The sequence below is a fragment of the Physeter macrocephalus genome, unplaced genomic scaffold (genome assembly GCF_002837175.3).
Source record: "Physeter macrocephalus isolate SW-GA unplaced genomic scaffold, ASM283717v5 random_1138, whole genome shotgun sequence".
Taxonomy (NCBI): Eukaryota; Metazoa; Chordata; class Mammalia; order Artiodactyla; family Physeteridae; genus Physeter; species Physeter macrocephalus.
Window position 1 is genome coordinate 431 of NW_021146378.1, and position 18557 is coordinate 18987.

At 52.4% G+C, this 18557-nt stretch overlaps 1 protein-coding gene across 1 annotated transcript in view; it reads left to right on the plus strand.

Annotated features, from left to right (window-relative positions):
- Positions 1–266: 266 nt before the first annotated feature.
- The window catches only part of LOC102990718 (BTB/POZ domain-containing protein 16), a gene marked incomplete at both ends in the record, with an annotated part of 21478 nt that continues 3187 nt past the window's right edge, over positions 267–18557 (plus strand). The window contains 6 exons of the mRNA XM_028486588.1: positions 267–418; positions 6555–6625; positions 8573–8719; positions 12027–12116; positions 13139–13253; positions 18115–18184. Coding sequence (XP_028342389.1) covers positions 267–418; positions 6555–6625; positions 8573–8719; positions 12027–12116; positions 13139–13253; positions 18115–18184 — 645 coding nt within the window. The remainder of the gene's footprint in view (positions 419–6554; positions 6626–8572; positions 8720–12026; positions 12117–13138; positions 13254–18114; positions 18185–18557) is intronic.

Sequence of the window (18557 nt, forward strand, 5' to 3'; positions counted from 1 at the left end):
CTGCCGATGCAGGGGACACGGGTTCGTGCCCCGGTCCGGGAAGATCCCACATGCCGCGGAGCGGCTGGGCCCGTGAGCCGTGGCCGCTGAGCCTGCGCGTCCGGAGCCTGTGCTCCGCAATGGGAGAGGCCAAGACACTGAGAGGCCCGCGTACTGGGGAAAAAAAAAAAAAAAAATTTTGTCTTGATTTCCTTTCTGCTGTACGATTTAGAAAACCCGGTATTTATGAGTGGTTAAAAAAAGACGTTCTTTCTTTGCTGCCCAAGCGGCACAAACCCCAGCTGGAACGCCGGATCGTTGGCTCAACTAACCGGTGGCGTTTCCCCAGAGAGCCTTTTTTGGGAGACCTGCTGGCGCTTTCCCAGATGTGCAAGGCTGTCAACGTAGACTTTGATGAAGTTCTGAAGAACCCAGACAGGTAGGAAGACCAAAGGCCCATGGCAGGTTGGGCCACCCTTCTGGGAAGTGCCCCATGGTTGGGCAGCTCTGACTGGGCAGGTGGGCTGTCCTGGGTATTTGCGAGGAAGGCTGCCTTTGGGACCATCCCTTAGGGGATGGACAGGATCGGGGTGACAACTTCCTCTGAGAATGTCTGTGGGTGGTGATTAAAGTCCAGAGAGATTGAGAATTTTTTTTTCTAGATTTTCCTTTGTACTGGGAACTTTGGACCCTACCAGGATTCTAAGTTTATCAACTGATTTGTTGACAAACAAAGTGAGATGGTCCGGCTCAGAGTCTGAACCCTTCCCACGAATGCGCATGTCCACCCAGCAAGGGGAGAAGCAGGCTTCCGCTCACCCGCAAAGTGTTCCGAGCCGCTGGCTTAGAGCATCACTTCTTCGGGTTGAGTTTTTATTTGCCTGTCCTGGGGACACATAGCTGGATCCCATTGCAGAAGGAACACTTCACATCCCTGGCCTTTTGGATCTGCCTGGATGCTACGGCCTCCGTGGACTGGCACATCTGCCTTATGAGCACTCCGTCTGACCTACCTGAGCATCTCCCTGAGTGTGGGCTGTGCCCTGGGCAGCACCTGGCATGGAAGAGCTCCTGGCTCCATGTTTGCTGAGCGAGGAGCCACATCTTCCCTTTCCAGGCCCACCGGCCAGCCCTGCTCGGTTGCCTCCCACCCCACAGATGACTATACCACACACATGTGAATAAACCAAAACCCATCTGGGTTTGGTCTCTAAATTCTCTGATGACCCCAGCTTAGAAAACATTGAGTGCTGTGAGTTGCAGTTTTGGGCATTGGTTACTCATAGCCTTAAACAATTTTGAATTTATTTTATATTTTGTTTGGTTAGAGCCCTGAAGAACTCTTAGAGTTCGCTGCGCTCCTTAGCACCAGGGCCAGTCCGGGCAAGCAGGCGCAGGAGCTGGGCCTGGGAATATAGGCAAACTGATCCAGAAACCTGAGGAGGGAGGCTGGGCTGTAGGGGCAGACTTCCTCAGGGCTTGGTTTGCAGAATCGCTGAGCTAGGCTGGGGGTGGTGGCCTAAGGGGTGATGGCCATTGGTGCTGGGCTTTTGGGCCATTAAACGTAGTCTATTTGACAGGGTTGGAATTCGTTCTCCTCCATTTACTAGTTCTGTGACCTTCAGCCAGTGACTTACTCTCTCTGAGCCTCAGTTTCCTCATCTGTGAAATGGTGACAATAGCATCTCCCCTAAAGAGTGACTTTCAATCAGACAGTACATTAAAAATGATTAGTGCTGTTCCTGGCAAATAGTAGATGCTCAATAAACAGAGCTATTATCTTTATAGCCTAAGCAGCAGTCTTAGTTATTGATCCTGGTGGTTTCATTTGGGAGAGTGTCAGCCCTGTGCTCTGCCAGCCAATGACTCCATATGTCACTGTGCCTCTTAGCACTTTCTCCAAATCAAAACACCTTGCCTCAAACACAGCAGATGCAGGGACTGGTCTGGGCGCTCTCTTCCCAGGAGAAGCTTTGCAGATCTGCCTCTCTCCTTGGTGATGCTGGGAATCTGGGGGTCGGGAGGCAGGCTGAGGGCAGGTAGGCACTCAGGACAGGCTGATCACTCGTGTACCAGTGGTCAGCCGACCCAGGCTCAGCTCATCTGGGCAGTTTGGCTGCTCCACAAGCCTCTCGTCCTCTTCCTGAGACAGTGGGCTAGCCTGGGCATGTCCTTGTCTTGGTGACGGCAGAGGGCAAGAGGGAAGGCCCGGTTGCTCATCATGTCCACTCAGCCAAGGCAAGTCACATGGCCAAAGTCAAAGTCAAGGGGCAGGAGATACACACCAACTCTCTTGGGAGAAACTTTGGAGTCCTGCAGGCCAAGGGTATGTAATTGGGGCCATGGGTGCAGTCTACTACAGTGTGGGAGCAGCTGATTTTCTTTAATAAACACAAACTTTTATTTTCTTTATTTTCACAATGGGGATTTATTCCATGTGATTGTGAGAAACATAAACTTGGAAAGCATAACAAAAGTTTTATTTAATTTAGGTAATAAAATAAAGGGCTTATTCCTGGTAACCCTTCTGTACTTTCAGACTTGTCAGCTAACAAGGTCGATGGTAGGGGTGGGGGGGTGTCTGTAATTGTACCTGCGAGACACACACGGGCATCTTCCCCATAGCTCTCTGGCTGCCCAACCAGCAAGCCTGTTCTTGCCGTTGACGCTGTTATTGTTGCTTCTTCCACTTGGGAGCGCTGTTGACTTTGATGGGAGCTGGAACCATCTATATTTTACTAGTTCTGTAAAGCGTCACTGGCCGTGGAAAGCTGAGTTACCTAGCTCTGAGCTTGCCATTTATTTCAGATATGTAATTGTGCTTCTCATATGTCAGTGCCCCAGGTCCTGCCCAGCTGGCCAGTACTTCTGGTCATGTCTGTGGGTTTCCATGATGCCGTGAGCTTTTGGCTCCAGAACTCAGAGATGCTATACAGGAACCTCAGGTTCCTGGTCTTTGTCATGCTTCCTTCCACTGGGACTGGGGTGTGGAGTACGGGGAGAAGGGGCCTGAGAGTTGAGGAAATGCTAACCTCCTTGCAAACAACCTAACCTTTTCGTGCCTTAGTTTCCTTATCTGCAACTTGGGGATGCTGTCTTACAGAGTTGCCATGAGAATTATATGATATAATTCATTGAGAGCTTAGAACAGTATCTGGCAAATAAACACCCGATTAACATGTGTCATTCAGTGTCCCTGGAGTTCTCTGGTACGTGTGGACACAGCTAACATATGAACCCAAAGATCCAGGACAGAGGAGTGTGGCTGAGGAAGGAGGCTCTAGGGCAGAGGTCCCCACCCCCCAGGCCACCGGTCCGTGGCCTGTTAGGAACCAGGCTGCACAGCAGCAGGTGAGCTGTGGGTGAGCGAGCGAAGCTTCATCTGTATTTACAGCCGCTCACCATCACTCACATTACCGCCTGAGCTCTGCCTGCTGTCAGATCAGTGGCGGCATTAGATTCTCATAGGAGCGCGAACCCTGCCGTGAACCGCGCATGCGGGGGATCTGGGTTGCGCGCTCCTTATGAGAATCTAACGCCTGATGATCTGGGGTGGAGCTGAGGCGGTGATGCTAGGGGAGCGGCTGCAGATACAGATTATCATTAGCAGGGAGGTTTGACTGCACAGAGACCATAACAAATCAACCGCTTGCAGACTCATATCAAAACCCTCTCAGTGAGTGGCAAGTGACAAGCTGCATCTTACGGAGTAGACTGGACATAAGCAACACACTTTGGGTGTCACTGTCTCCCATCACCCCCAGGTGGGACCATCTAGTTGCAGGAAAACAAGCTCAGGGCTCCCACTGATTCTGCATTATGGTGGATTGTATAATTTCATTATATATTACAAGGTAATAATAATAGAAATAAAGTACACAATAAATTTAATGTGCTTGGATCATCCTGAAACCATCCCCCCAGCCCTGGTCCATGGAAAAATTGTCTTCCACGAAACCGGTCCCTGGTGCCAGAAAGGTTGGGGACCGCTGATCTAGGGGGCTTGGGCACTAGGAAAAGGTGACCCTGCCTCATGTTTTTTCCCATTCTGGCTGCAATGCCAAGTGCCAAGTCTGAGGTTGGAAGGAGGTCATGCTAAGGCAAGGATGCAAAGAAGGGACTCCTAGGTTTTTATCAGAGAGCAGTTTCAGGAGAGCTGGGACCAGAGACCCACGATCCACAGTGTAGAGCTGATAGGAGAACAGAGTGCCTGCTCAGTGCCAGGCGTCCCGAGCATTAGCTCTTTTACTCCCCCAGTGACTGCCACGTGGTCCTCATTTCCCTCCTACAGAGCAAAGAACCAAGACCCAGAGGCAGCCCCAAGGTCTGCATGACTCTTCCCGGTAAACCAAATTGGAGTTTTGCATGTTGAAGGTATCAAGTCAAAAGCTCTTTGGATGGTCTGCTGCAGGAAGTCCATATGTCCATGAGAAACTTATGGACTTTCCCTTTTACCCTCTGTTTCCCCATCAAGGCAGTGAGCCCCAGACTAACGGCATGTTCCCAGCATCCCCACTTTATCCCAGGCCACTTGGTCCCACAGGGTGAAGAGGACAACTGGCAGATGCCATGTGTTTCATTAGCTTTTCCAATGGTCCTGAAATGAGCCTCAGCTTTGGGAGCTACAGAGTCCACAGGACACATGGTATATCTTGGCAAGCAGCCAATACACCAGGAGGAGGCAGCGTGGTTACTTTTGTTGCCCGGCATCTCCTGGCTCAACTGATGACAGTGAGGTTTGTGAGGGTAGTTGAGGTCGTGGCTATTGCCCCAACAGGACAAAGTCTGTCGTTCCATTTTGAGGTCACAGTCTGAACTCCTGACCTTAGCCAGCTCTTCCCAGATGTGTGACCCAAGCCACCAGGGCGATTGAGTCTGGCTTGGGTCAGGCTCACTGCTCCTGTGGGATAAACAGCTCAAGCGCCCACCGCCTTCCTGAGGCTGAGTCACTTGTAATCACCATCCCTGCTTGGAAAGGGGAGCATGTGGTCAATATTACTCTGGACGCAGGCTCTCCGACCCAAGCCCTCCTGCATACACTCTGGCCCATAAGGATTTCTGGCATCGCTGGAAAACAGCATGGCAAATGTGATGGTGGCTGGTGTGGTCAAGTGTCCCTTGGCTGGTTGGCTTTCTTGGGATGACTGTCTTCAAGCTGTGGATATGTGACTCCAGTTTTGTTTCATTTCCTTGCTTAGCAGGGTGAATATAGTGTTTATGGAAAAGCGTCTTATCTTTGTCATCATCCAAGCGTTGATATTTATCGATCACTTGCATGATGGCTGTGCTGGGGCTGCTGGGGTAAATAAACGCCGACTCTGTGGGATGCAGAGCCTGGTGCAGAGGGCGCGTGAGGAAACAGGCGACCAGAAGACCCTGTGGAAGGAGTTTTAACAGGGGTAGTCCCAGGGCGGGCTGGGAAGGGCCGCCAGCCCAGCCTCCTCAGAGGAAACAACACCTAAGCTTATCTGGAAGGATGAGTAGGAGCTCATCCAGTGAAAAGGTGAGGGAGCTGTGTGTCCAGGAGATTGGAAGCAAGAGGTGATGGGTTCAGGCTGTTGAAAAGGGCTGGAGCAGGGAGTGTAAAGGCGTGAGATTGCAGAGACAGGCAGAAGCCTGCTAGCCATGTGAAGGAGGTTGGCTTTCCCCCGGGAGCACTGGGGAGACAAGGAAGGATTCTCCACAGGAGAGAGGCAAGACCAGATTTGCATTTCAGGTGGCTCCTCAGGCTGCAGTGTGGGGTGTACATCAGAGAGGACCACGTGGAGGCCCGGAGACTGGCAGTGACTGGGGGCAGAAAATGGTGGCTTGGATGAAGGTCATAGCAATAAGGGCAAGGATTCACCCAGGGAGAGATGGGTGAATTCAAAAGGCATTTCATTAGATCTGGGCAAGTGATCAGGTGAGACAACATTCAGGATGGTGGCCTGGGCAGCTGGAGGCTGGTGATGCCATTTCCTGGCAGAGGATTGGGGCTCAGTTCAGGGTACGTTCTTTTTTTTGGCCATACTGCAGGGCTTGCAGGATCTCAGTTCCCTGACCAGGGATTGAACCCAGGGCCACGGCAGTGAAAGCCCAGACTCCTAGCCACTAGACCACCAGGGAACTCCCTCAGAGTAGATTCCGTGTTTAGATTGTGGGCACACTGAGACTGGGGCATGCATGACCCTAACCAGAAGTTTTGCTGAGTTAACTTTCCAGACATGCCAGGACTCTCTCTCCCTTTCTCCAGCAGTTATTTATTGAGCACCTACTATATGTTAGGCACTGTTTTAGACACTCACCCAGAGAGGTGTCATTGAGGCAGCCAGATGTAGCCTCAAATACCTCCTTGGTAAGATCTACCCGCAAACTGAAAACAGGAATTAATGTTTTGAGCTGGTCATCAGACAGAGCTTACAGTTTGTCAAATTGGCAGACACATAGTGACCTGAAGAAACTGTCGCAAAGGGAGAGATATGATAAGACTGATTCATTTATGCTTTAGGGATGCTTACACTGGAATCATACATGTTACAGATGAAGAAAAATGTCAGTATTAACGCCTGGATTTTTTGTTTGTATTTTTTCTTGAGGTTATGCATTTCGCAAATTCAGAAAAATTTCCCTGAGAATTTGAAGAACAAGGCCATCCAAAGCGGGGAGGCAGGTGAGTTCTTGTCACCAATGGATTCGTCAGAATGTTGCTGACCTCAGGGGTAGCTTATGGTCTTTATGGAAGGAAACCAGACCAGTGGCCTGGTCACTAGTCTGTAAGTTCTGTTCCTGCATACTGCATAGTGTCCCACGTGTAATAGGTGACCGTAAATATTTCCCAAGTGCACAGTGAATGAAACTGCTTGGCAAACACATTTTCATATGCTAATGGCCATGATAAATACAGACCTGCCAATGTTAATAAATAGGCTTTGGATCGGAAGACTAAGCAGAAGCCCATCAAGCCCAGGGCAGCTGTTCTGTGTCCCTCTGGGCTTTAATCAGTCATGACTTGGATGTCCACATCTGCACTCATCCAAGAAGACTTATCTGAGGTAGGATGAGGAGTCAGACCGGGTCTGTCCAGCTGGGAAAGGCTCACTGAGCCCCCACGAGGAGCCTGGACAGGTCAGCTTCTTGATGGCGCTTTTTTGGATAAACCCCACCCCACGGTGTGGCTGTCTGAGGTCAGAGCCAGCCTCCTTCCCCAGCAGAGGCTAATCGATTTCTTCTCGCCCGTCAATTCTGGTTGATGGTGGGAGCGGGGGGGGTGAGAAGTAGTGTGAGGCCGCCTCTGGGTTCAGGAGAAAGAGTTCCAGATTGGTTGTGACGTCTGCCCTGCATTGCCATCCTGAAAGCGGAAGGGGGCGGGGGACACACTTTATCTGCAATTCTGCCCTTGCCTAAAATCACCATTACGGGGCAAGATTCCTTTTAATCTGGCATAGCCAGACTGTCACCTGAGGTGACCTGAGATTTGAGATGAAAACCCAGGTTCTCAACTCCCAGCACCAAACAATATCATACGGTTGGTGAATAACAATAATAATAACAGGAGAGGAAACAGGTACCCAAAGTCATGCAGTCAAAATAATAGCAAAGCCAAGAAATACCCAGATGGGGCTAGTGAACCTCAAGGCCCTGTCCGGCGCTGGGATTTAGGGTTTGGGGGAATCACCCCGAGCATGGCTCCCTTCCCCCCAGCTCTGTGCTAATTCAGGGGTCCAGCCTGCAGAGCCCCCCCTTGCCCATAGCCTCTCATGTCTCACCTGGCCAGGCATCCTTGGATCCTCCATCTACCTTCCTATTCAAGTCTCTTCTTTTTGTCTTATCATCTATGCCACCCCGGGTGAGACTCCCCGGCATAAAGCCCTTTACAGTTTGCAAGGAACCCTCCTCACACTGTAATCCCATTTCATGCCTATGAGCTGGGCTTTCTGATGATCTCCATTCCCTCGAGAAAAGCAGTGCTGATGCGAACTCTGCTCCCTGGTGATGGGGTTTTTTTCTATGACATTCAGGTGGCTAATAATTAGACACGAACAGCCCAGTATTTTTCAACAGGGGACCAGGTAGCAATTTTGCTCCCCAGAGGACATTTGGCAATGTCTGGAGACATTGTGGGTTGTCATGACTCCTGGGTGGGGCGGGTGATACTGGCCTCCAGTGGGTGGAGGCCAGGGGCGCTGCTACACATCCTACAGCACAGGACAGACCCCCCCCCCCACAGAGAATTATCTGGCTCCAAATATGAACAGTGCCGAGGCTAAGAAACACTGCAGTGGGGGAGGCAAGGTGAGGCCCCCTCCAAGAGTGTCACAGCCAGCGTCCCTGCCCCACGAAGCTTTTTCCAGTCCCCAAGTTGGAGGGCACCTTGTGTGCCTCTGTTGGTCGGCAGCTCTGGTGGACGTTTGCCACTTTCTAAGTTACCTCGTGCCCATCGTATCCACTTGGGAGCCGGGAAGCTCCCCGTGGCTGGCACTTTGTTCCTAGCGAAGCCTCCTGCCCGCTCGTTTGCTCGATAACGGGACGGACAGAGAGTACGTGGGAGAAAGAGTGAAAACATCTTCAGGTCGGGGTGTCGTTAAAACGTTTGCTCAACATCCTTTCCTCTCCTCGGGTGTGATTCTCGAATGCCTTGGCTTCAGATGGGAACTCCATCAGCCCCAGCTTTTTCAGTCCGAGACCTTGACCAAGCTTTACATGATGGCCCTGGCCTGGGGCAACGCAAACCCTGAGAAGGAGCTGGAGAAGCTTCTGCAAGGTACGTTCTCACCCAGAGCAGGACCCCCAAGGGCTCTCTGGTTAGAGAGGCCCCAGCTTGGCGTTCGGTTATCTGTTTGGGGACCACGGTCACTCTGGCAGTTAAGACCAAGGCTCATGGTGTGATCTCATTACAGGATTAACCTCAGTCTCCTCGGCTATAAAATGGGATAATGGTTCTTATTGTGTTTCATTGTGGAGGAGGTAATAGGTGTGAAGTTCTAGCCCAACGCCTGGCACATAGTGAGTAGTCAGTAAATGTCAGTTCTGTTCTCATAATAACCCGTTCTTGTCCACCAGCTATGATGGAGGCCCTCCCTACTTCCTTGAGAAGAGAAAGTGGGTTGTGTTGAGTCTTCTGATGGGCTTTCTAGAAAGGAGGCATAGCTCTGACATCTGTGGCTTGTTTGGCTCTAAGTGTGCTGGTTGGAGGTTTACAAGTGTACATCCATTTCATTTTTTCTTTTCCTTTTCTTTCTCTTTTCTTAACGCCACCTCATACCCAAAAGTATTTAGGTCACGTCTTCCTTTTTCTCTTTTTTGAATCCTAATAATCCCCAGCTGCCCTTTATCTGTCCCATAAGTTCCTCTCCTGCAGCCTTGCCAGCTTCTTCTCAGGTAATATAGATTGGCGTCGCCTCCAGACAACTCATAAGCAGGTGCCGTGGAAAATTCAAGGTCTCCCAAGCAGCCAGCGTGCCAGTCAGGATGGGATTGCATTTCCAGGACGTGGCAGTAAAGCTCTTGATATTCTGGAGCCAGACGGGCTGGCGGAGCCCCCAGTTGGAAGAGAGGGCCTGGCTGCCTGCCGGCATCTTCCCGGCCATAGAGCCTCTGACTCAGCCCTTCCCGGCCAAGCTGGGAGCCAAGAGCAGGCCGTGGCATCCCCATAGAACTGTAACAGGCTTCACACTTAGGATCTTCCCGAGCCTTTGTCCCAGCGTCTTCAAACGTGGGACCGAGCTCTTTCTCCCGTGGCCCCTGTGCCCAGATCACAGCTCTTCCTGGGCAACCAGTGAAAGGCCACTGGGGTCCAGACAGTGAGTACAATGAAAATCAAGAGAATATGGAAGGGAAAAATGGAGTTGTCATGTTTTTAGTAAGTCTAGAATGGTCCCACTTAGATTTGGCCCTACTAAAACAGCTGCTCTAATCCAAGCCCCCTGCTGGAGGCTGGGCCCGGCTGGGGGACATCAGGTCACGTGCAGGGATGAAACCTCAGTGCCTGGGCTGTCACAGCTTCCCGGGGTCTCCCCTGCAAGCACCACCAACTGCGTCAGACCCTGGGACGCGTGTCTCCAAGGCTTTCAGCGGGTACAGTCCCAGCCCTTCATGCGCCTTCGATGGTGGTTTCTATACGCATCTCCCAGTTATTGCTTTTCTGTTGCTGAGAACGTGAGCATTATTCTCCTGGCGTTAGCAGCAGAGGAAGTTTCTGACCAAGGCCTGGAGTGGTGGGTGCTGAGCAGACACAGCTCCCCCGGAGCAGCCCTGTGCTGGCCACACGGGGCTGTCCCAGCCACTCACGGTCATGTTCATCCCACCCAGAGTCCAGGATCGGCTGTACCATAGCAGCATGTGTTTATTCTCTAGGAGGATCCAAAAGCAAACGACCCTCTTTTACTAAAAACAAACCACTTTGGTTTGGGGGCACCTCAGAAGCGTATGATCAGATTATCACTTTCCTATCAGATTGTGAAGTTTTACTTACAGAAAGTGTCTTCCGCGTACTCTGACCTAGCTGATAATATTCCTTGCTCCCTTCAAGAAATGTTCAGTACTTAACCTGTGCCAGGCGTTGTGCTAGGAACTTAATGTCAGGGGCTGGGGGACAGACGAGCCCACCTGAAGTGACGGTACAGCGTGAGAAATCGTGTGATACATAATGATCCTAACAATGCCTCCTGAATACCCGCTACGTGTCGGGCACTTGCCAGCATCCTCTTGTTTACGGTCCCCAGTGGGGGTGAGTGACAGAATGGAACGGGCAGAGGGGAGGCTGTGCAGAGATCCAGGGGAGGAAAGTGAGCCAGAGCCAGGAACAGGGCCTGGCACTTAGTAGGTGCTCAATAAACACTGGCCGAATGAGAGCCTGAACAGAGCCGGGTGCCCAGAACGTGGTGAGGGAAAGCTCGACGGACGGCCCTTGTTTGCCTGAGGGAAGTGGACCTTTGTTCTCTTTTTTTCTGCATTCTTTGTAGCTGCAAATTGTGACATACTTTGGGCTCCTGACTCATGTCACTTGCATGACCTGGCACCCGGAGCTCACTGGCCCTGGAATCCATTCATCCATCGATCCGGCCAATACTTATGGAGGACCCGTGTGTGCAAAGACTGTGCGGGGCCTGGGGTGCGATGTGCCTGCCCGGCCGATCGTAAACCAACAGATACTCGGTGTATCGGCAGGTGGTTGGTCCAGGAGGGAACATAAAGCCAGTTTGTGGGGAGGTGGTGGTGTGGAGCTCCCTCCCATAGCAGAGGGTCAGGCGGGCCCCTGATGGGGGAGAGAGGGAGCTCCACAAATCTCCTGGGCAACAAACCACGAGGAGGCAGGCTTGGGACCTGGTGAACTGGAGACTAGTGGGAGGGTCTTGGGGCCGCCGGAGGGGCCCTGGCTTCGTGCCAAAGGCATGGGACGCCGCTGGAGACCTGAGGGCACCGTGTGTCGTAACTCACTTTTCAGAGTAACTCTGAGTGGATTGTGGAGGCTGGCGGTGATGCGGGCTGCCCCTTGCCTTCCTCCTGGAAGCCCTCTGTGACGGGGGTCCTTTGTTTGGAGCTCCGTGGGGCAGAGTCTCAGGAGCCGCGGGGAGGGCCCTTGGTCCCGCACTCATCCTTCAGCTGATGGCCCTTGCCCTCCTGCCTGGTGCCAGGTGTGAGCTAGGTGCGCAGGGCGCAGAGATGACGGAGACCCAGCCCTGGCCCTCTCGCTGCTCACAGCCTAATGAGAGGAAGGGGGGAGGGAGGGAGAGAGAGGGGGAGGGGGGTCTGTATCAGTGTGAGCATCAGTGTCCCGGGCTTGACAGTCACAGTGGCTGTGTCAGATCGTGGGGGAAGCTGGCGCAGGGGGACACGGGAACTCTCTGTACTGTTTTTGCAACTTCTTGTGAGTCTTCAACTATTTCAAAATAAATAATCATTCCAACAATGCATCCACTAAACCAACAAGCAAACAAAAATGAACAAAATACAGCGTGACCCACGCCAAGATCGAGGCTGCGCGAGTAGTTGTGGCGCCTCACGCTGTACCTGCACAGGTCACTGTGGCTGTCACACCTGTGCCATCCTCGTCCCGTTCCCTTCGCTAGCTCAGCTGCCCAGGAAGATTAAAGAACAACGCCCCGTAAAGAAGATGATCGTTTCCTTGAAGATCAATGACCCTCTGGTCACCGAAGCTGGTAACGTGCACCTGTCCTCGTATTCTGAGAGTGTCGTTGAACAAACTGCCTCTCAGATTTGAAAGACAAACAACACACCCCAAACTGGAGGCACAGTGTTCAGGGCCTCCTTTTTAAAAATAGCTGAGCAGCGCTGGGCGGAGGGGAAGAAGGCTGGCACAATGTGGGGAGATAAAAGAAGGGGGGATTCCGCTCAAGAGAGGTCCTCGTCCTTGTACAGAGGAGTGAGGAGAGGAAGAGGCAGGCTCCCCAGACAGACCCAGGGAAGCTGTCACTGCCTTCCTGGGCGCAGATGCCCAGGGGAGCTCTCAGGCCCCCTTGTCCGTAGGCAACACTGACCCGCCCGCTCCCACCAGGGCCCCTCCCTGGCTGGCTGCTGGCAGCAGAGACCTCCCCCAGGGGACTCCCTTGGGCTCAGCCCCTCCCCAGCCCACCCGGCCACCGTGCTGTCACGTGCCATCAGGAAATTATCCACATAATAATTATCCACACCAGTTGTCCTCAGAGCCCATGGGACTGCACTACAGCGCTATTGGGGCCCAGGTAGAACTCGGAATAAGCTGAGTCCACGGACGAGCAAATTTCTCCTGGCTTGTCCCAGGAGTCCTTAACCTTTTGGAAGACCCCAGACTCTGAGGAAAACCTGCTGTAATGATGTCATCTCCAGAGGACACAAAACACACCTCATGCACACAGCACTGTGCTCACCTTGGGGTGGCCACCTCCCCGCACAGGCCACAGACCCCAGGTTAGGACAGAACCCCTGAGGCACAGGCTCAGGACAGGCTCACAGAAGGTTCTTTCACGGGAACTCCATGTTCTTTAGCTTCATCCTCAACTCCTTTGTGGGGCTGGGAGCCCAGGCAGCATCTGCGCCCAGGTCAGAGCCGTTGCGTTTTGTCTAATGCATCCCTGACCCCCAGCTCAGGGACCCTCATCCAGCAGGGAGGGCGCCTGTGCGTGAGGGATGCGGGGCTGCAGAGCCCCACGCTGACGGCTGGCCCTCGGTGCTGCCTCCCCAGCCTTCGCCGAGGCCCTGAAGAATCTCTACCTGCGCGAGGTAAAGGTGAGCGTGGACGACGTGCTGGGCGTGCTGGCTGCGGCCCACGTTCTTCAGTTCCACAGCCTGTTCCAAAGGTAAGGAACCATGGCAAGGCGCGGCCGGGGCCAGCCCCACGTGGGATCCAAAGGGGCCCTCCCGGCCCAGCTCAGGGAGCATCCCTCTTCCGTGGGCTGGGACATCTGGGGTTTCTTTGCATAGAACACAAGTTTGAGTCGGCCGTTAATGCTTATGGAAGGTAAATTAACCAAATGGAAAAGCACTGATGGGATTAACTTTTCTAGAATATTTTGTCCCTTCTCTTGGGCTTTTCCAGGGATATGTGCCTACTGCACTCACGTCCTGAGCACAGAGGTGGTATCTTATCGCTCTTCGAGTTCCAAATTCCTGATGCAATTCAACAGAGAGGAGATTTAGGGCAGCGATGCTCTGCCTGGCTTGTTTCACCACCCTAAGCCTCAGTGTCTTCATTTGAGGGAATGAATGAATGAATGAATGAATGAATGAACAAACCTCCCATCTTAGCCCGGAGAGGACAGCAGATGCTCTGTAAAAGGCAGGGGCAGTATCTCTGCCAGGGACCTTGCAGGTTTCAACTCACTTTCTATAGAATCCATACAGCCACATTCAATCCCAGAGATTTTTTTGAGTTGGTGCCTCATGCCTGGGGGCACCTGAAATGACTCGGGCCAGATCCTCAAAATCTGGAGCATCTCGAAGCCTCGTTGGGGGTGCAGATGCCCCGTGAACCCAGGGACGCAGGCTTTCAGAGGCCTGCACGTGGCCACAGAAGACACGCGGAGGGGACCAGTCTTGAAAAGGCACTCCGGTGTGTCGGCCTGGCCAGACTATGGGGTGGGTGGGTGGCTGTGAGAGATGGGAGGCCCGCCGTCCCAGGCAGGGACAGGTCGTGTCGAGTCTCGAGTCTCGGGGAGATCCAAGGAGTCTGGCCTTGACCCTGCAGGTGATGGGGTAAAGTCTGGGCTTTCCTGAGAATCCCCACTCCCCTTCCATTGTGTGTCCCATGGCTTCTGCGCCGCATGACCTTGTGACTGATAATCACTTCTAAATCACAGCTTCTGCATGCATGCGTTTCTGAGCGGCTATTCCCTGGTGCTGTGCAGGAAGATAACTCTGGCCCCAAACCTGGACGGCCAGCTTCCCTCTTGGAGTGGGGCATCTGGCCACCTTCTGTCTGTGAGCCTCAGCTGCCCTACGGGAGGCCCAGATTCAAAGCCCCATCTTCCTTCCGGAACCGTAGCCCTGGCTTATCTGGGGTGGAACCAAGAATGGCAGATCCTTCATTTCCTTCCTCCTTCACATGCCTTGTCTTGAATGTCGGAGCAGGGAGGGCTCTGGATACTGAGCCAAGCCTATCATTCCACTGATGAACAAGCCTACGCTCGCCTGGGGCTGATGGGCCCTGCCCGAGATTCTACAGATAATTGTGGTGGGGCTGGAATCCGAGGCGAGGCCGAGGCCAGATCCAGGCGCGTCTGGCACACAGCTGGGCTGGGTCTCGCCTGCCTTTGAGAGGCTGATGGTACAGTTGGCAGGGGTGTGGCAGCGCAAGCCTCAGTGTGTGTGTGTGTGTGTGTGTGTGTGTGTGTGTTTGTGTGCGTGTGACAGAAATGCCCCGGGTCACTCTGATAGCATCACCAATCCAGGTGCTGGATGGGATCCCAAAGGTCATCTTGGCTGAACCCCCAGCCAGTGCAAAATCACCCAGATGGCTGCTTGAGTCTGAATCACGCACACTTGAGGCCGCCCATCTCTAGGGGATGAAGTGTGTGCGTGCGGGTTACGCAGGGTGCTGTTTGTTAGACTCATGCATCAGTGTCTGCTTCCGCACAACTGGGACCATCATGGCTGTTGGTTGTTGCCTGCACGCGCACACACACACACACACACACACACACACACAACCTCCCTAAGGGTCACTTGGGTCCCTCCAGGCTCACAGGGCTGAAAGGGCATTTCCTTCCATGCAGGGCTGAACTCCATCTGTGGGCAACTGCTTGGTGCCCTTAGAAATTCTGGAAGTGGAAATTCCCACCTTCCCTGAGCCCAGAAACAAGTGGCCTGGGTGGCCCCAGGGCTTGCTTTGTGTCCTGCAGTCTGGGAAGCCCAGCCGGTGAGTCTGAAGTAAGAAGAGAGAGCACAGGTGAAGGTGTCAGCCTCCTGGAGCACTGATTTCTGTACCCCGGCTTCAAACCCAGCTAATTCTGCCCGTGCATCTCTACTGGCAAAAACCCGCTCCTAAAGAGCACTGTGTCTGGTGAGGTATGGGACCTGAACCTCGCACACAGCCCCTTTCACACCTGGTTTCCCCCTTGCTGATTGGTGAGCTCGGCTCACAGTGAGGCCAGGAGCCCCAGGAGGAAAGGAGTTTTGTCTGTACTTGGCAGGTATTTCCAGAAACAGCCACAGAGGCTGGCACAGAGGAGACACTCAGGGGATGGATTTATGCTGGGAGGGCTGCTTCCTGGCAGTCTCTAGTTTCAAGGGGGGTGTGTTGGGAGGAGGCAGAGGTACCAGGCAGGAGGAGGTCTTGGAAATCAAAGCAGAGGGGGCATGTGAGGAGAAGCAATCAGGGAGACTTCCAAGAGGAGGTGGCACTTGAGCTGAGCCTGAAAGGATGCCCGTTGTCAAAGGGTGAGAGAGAAGAGGACTTCAGGCAGAGGAGAGCATAGAAACTGGAACGTGCTTGGCCACTAAGACCCGGTGCGGCTGGAGATGGGGAGGGGTGTGGAAAGATGAAGAGAAAGGTGGGTGGGGAAGTTAGTGTGAGTCCAGGTCACGCAGACCTCAAAGGCCATGTGAGCAGGTTCTACCTGGTTCTGCCAGCAGAGGAGAGCCTGAAGCTTGGGCGGGGAGAGTGACCAGAACCCCTCTGTGTTTTTGGCTGAGACCTTCAGGATGCGGTGGGGACGCAGGAGGCTGGTGTGGGCAGGGAGACCTGTGCAGAGGCCCGGGTGAGAGAGAGGAGGGTCTGAACTAGGCAGGGGAAGTGAGAAGGGAGGGGAGGGGGCAGGTCTTCCAGGAGACGGTGAAGATGTAGAATTGACGGGACTCAGCAATCTCACCTGCCAGCGTGCCTGAGAGATGACAGCAGAGTCTGGTGTTTACCCAGCACAGATTTTTCCAATACTCAGAACAGTTCCTTATAATGGGTATGATCAGTCTCACTATGGTGAAGGGGCCATCCTAGGATCCAAGGATTGTGGGACCTAAAGTTCCCTAACCATGACCAGATTGTTTTTCATTCATTATTTCTTGCCCTGTTCTAGTAAAAATTTTTGGTGGCTGAAAAGAATACATAAAATAACAGGGCACAAATTGTTCAAAAAGAAAAGAAAAGAAAAAGGAGAAAGGAAAACAAGGCTGGAGAAGCTAAAATTACATAACCAAACCTACACTCTATAAGTGGACCGTACTTTTGACTGTGAGCTCCCTAGCAGCTAATATGAAAAGGGAAACCTGATCAATGACATTAGATAAAACAAAGAAACCAAAAAATGACTTGGGAGATAAAACCCTGGGTGTCTTCATCAGATGACATTGAGTGATGTGATGATCAAGGTCCTCAACTATATCCACAGAGTAAATGCAACGATCAATTTAATAATGTTCTTTCTTGATATTGGCAAAGTCTTCACTTCAAAATGCAACTGAGTAAAAGCTATTCTTCAGGGGTGTGGGTGTTGGCGGTAATGAGCTCCCCAGCTCTCTGCTGATCTGGCTTAATTGAAGAATACATTTTAGAATATGTGCAAAGACTTACCAGATATCCTTTAAGCCTTTGTCCAAGAGCAACATGTATCTCAACTGAGTTTAGGATAACCATTGAGCAATAATGAGTTCAAGGTTTTGCTTTTGTATGAGAGCTCGGTAGCTATTCTCTGGTGCCCTGTTTGATGACATGAACATGCCTTAAGAAAATTGTGCCGGAGACTAATCTCAGCTGTGACAGGTGAGTCACTGAAACTCTAAGCCAGCATATCCACCCCCCCACATGCCCTGCCTACCCCAGCTCATCTCCTAGTCCTGCTCCCCCTCACTGCACTGCATCTGGGATCTCCTTGACGTTCCTTCAAAGTACGGCCCCTGTCCCTGCCTCAGGGCCTTTGCACATCCTGTTTCCTCTTCTTGGAATGCTGGTCTCCCAATTCCTGGTCTGAACAGTTCTTTGTTCTCCTCCTTCAAGGTTTAGATGTCGCTTTTCTGATCATTCCCCCACTTGGTCAGATTCCCCCTTTTTCACATCCCTATGGCACCTTGTTCTTTGACTTTTTAACCCTTAACACAACTGTAATAATGTGGTTACATGTCTAAATGTTTATTTAACGTGTGTTGGGCCCACTGGCTTTGTTCTTTGTAACCCAAGGTCTTCGCAGGGTGCCTGGCACATAGTAAATAGATCTTTGATGAGTAAGTGAAGCAAGTAAATGAGGCCTAGTCGTGAAAAGGACAGAGATTTTCATCAGAAACTTGCTTTTTGAATCTACTCTCGTACAGAGAGGGGCAGGACTGGAAGCCCCTCTAGCAGCTCCGCAATGGTCTGTACAGGAAGAAAATACCTCCAGCGGGGGGGCAAGCAAATGGTCACCCTGGCTAAAATGAAAACTCAGTAAGGCACCTTTAGGTGCTTAATCTCTAAACAGTGATACTTCTCCCTGGTGCCAAGGCTACGTGGTTTCCTTCAGAAGGATTTGACCTTAGGCCTCACCTCCCTCAGCCCAGAGCTCTTTGCAACAAGCCTTGCTGGTCTTGTCCTCCAGCCAAATGTTCACATCCCGAAAATAAGGCTCTTTTCCTTCCCTTCCCTGAAAGGTCTCTGCTGCCGGCACGGAGTTGAGGGAAAACCTCTGGGGCTGCCCACTTCCCTAAAAGCAGCCTGGGGGCCTCCAGGAACAAACAGCAGGTGTCTCTCTGCAGGTGTGTGACCGTGATGATGAACGGACTCACGCCAAGCACCATCAAGAACTTCTACCTGGCCGGCTGCAAGGTGAGAGCAACCTGGACAGGGCACGTGGCACCTGGGGGGCCCTCAGGAGCACCCAGACTCTGGGATTCCACGCCCCAGGCCCAGCTCCAAAAAGTCTGATGGCACCAACCTAACAGTGCCAAGCGAACAATCTTTAAAAATCATTTTAGGTTTAAAAGACTATTTTAACACTCCAAGAAGTAGAAAAGCTTTAATCTGGGGGGTGAGGGGGTGGGGAGGGGAAAGCCGGCGTTTCTCGCCAAAACAGCAGACAACATTCCAGGACATTCTTGGCGGGGTTGAGGGAAATTTGTCGCCCCCTGGGCTCAGTCAGGGTGTCGGGGTTGGCAGTAAATGATGTAATCTAACACTCTCATTATCAGAGGAGAAAACT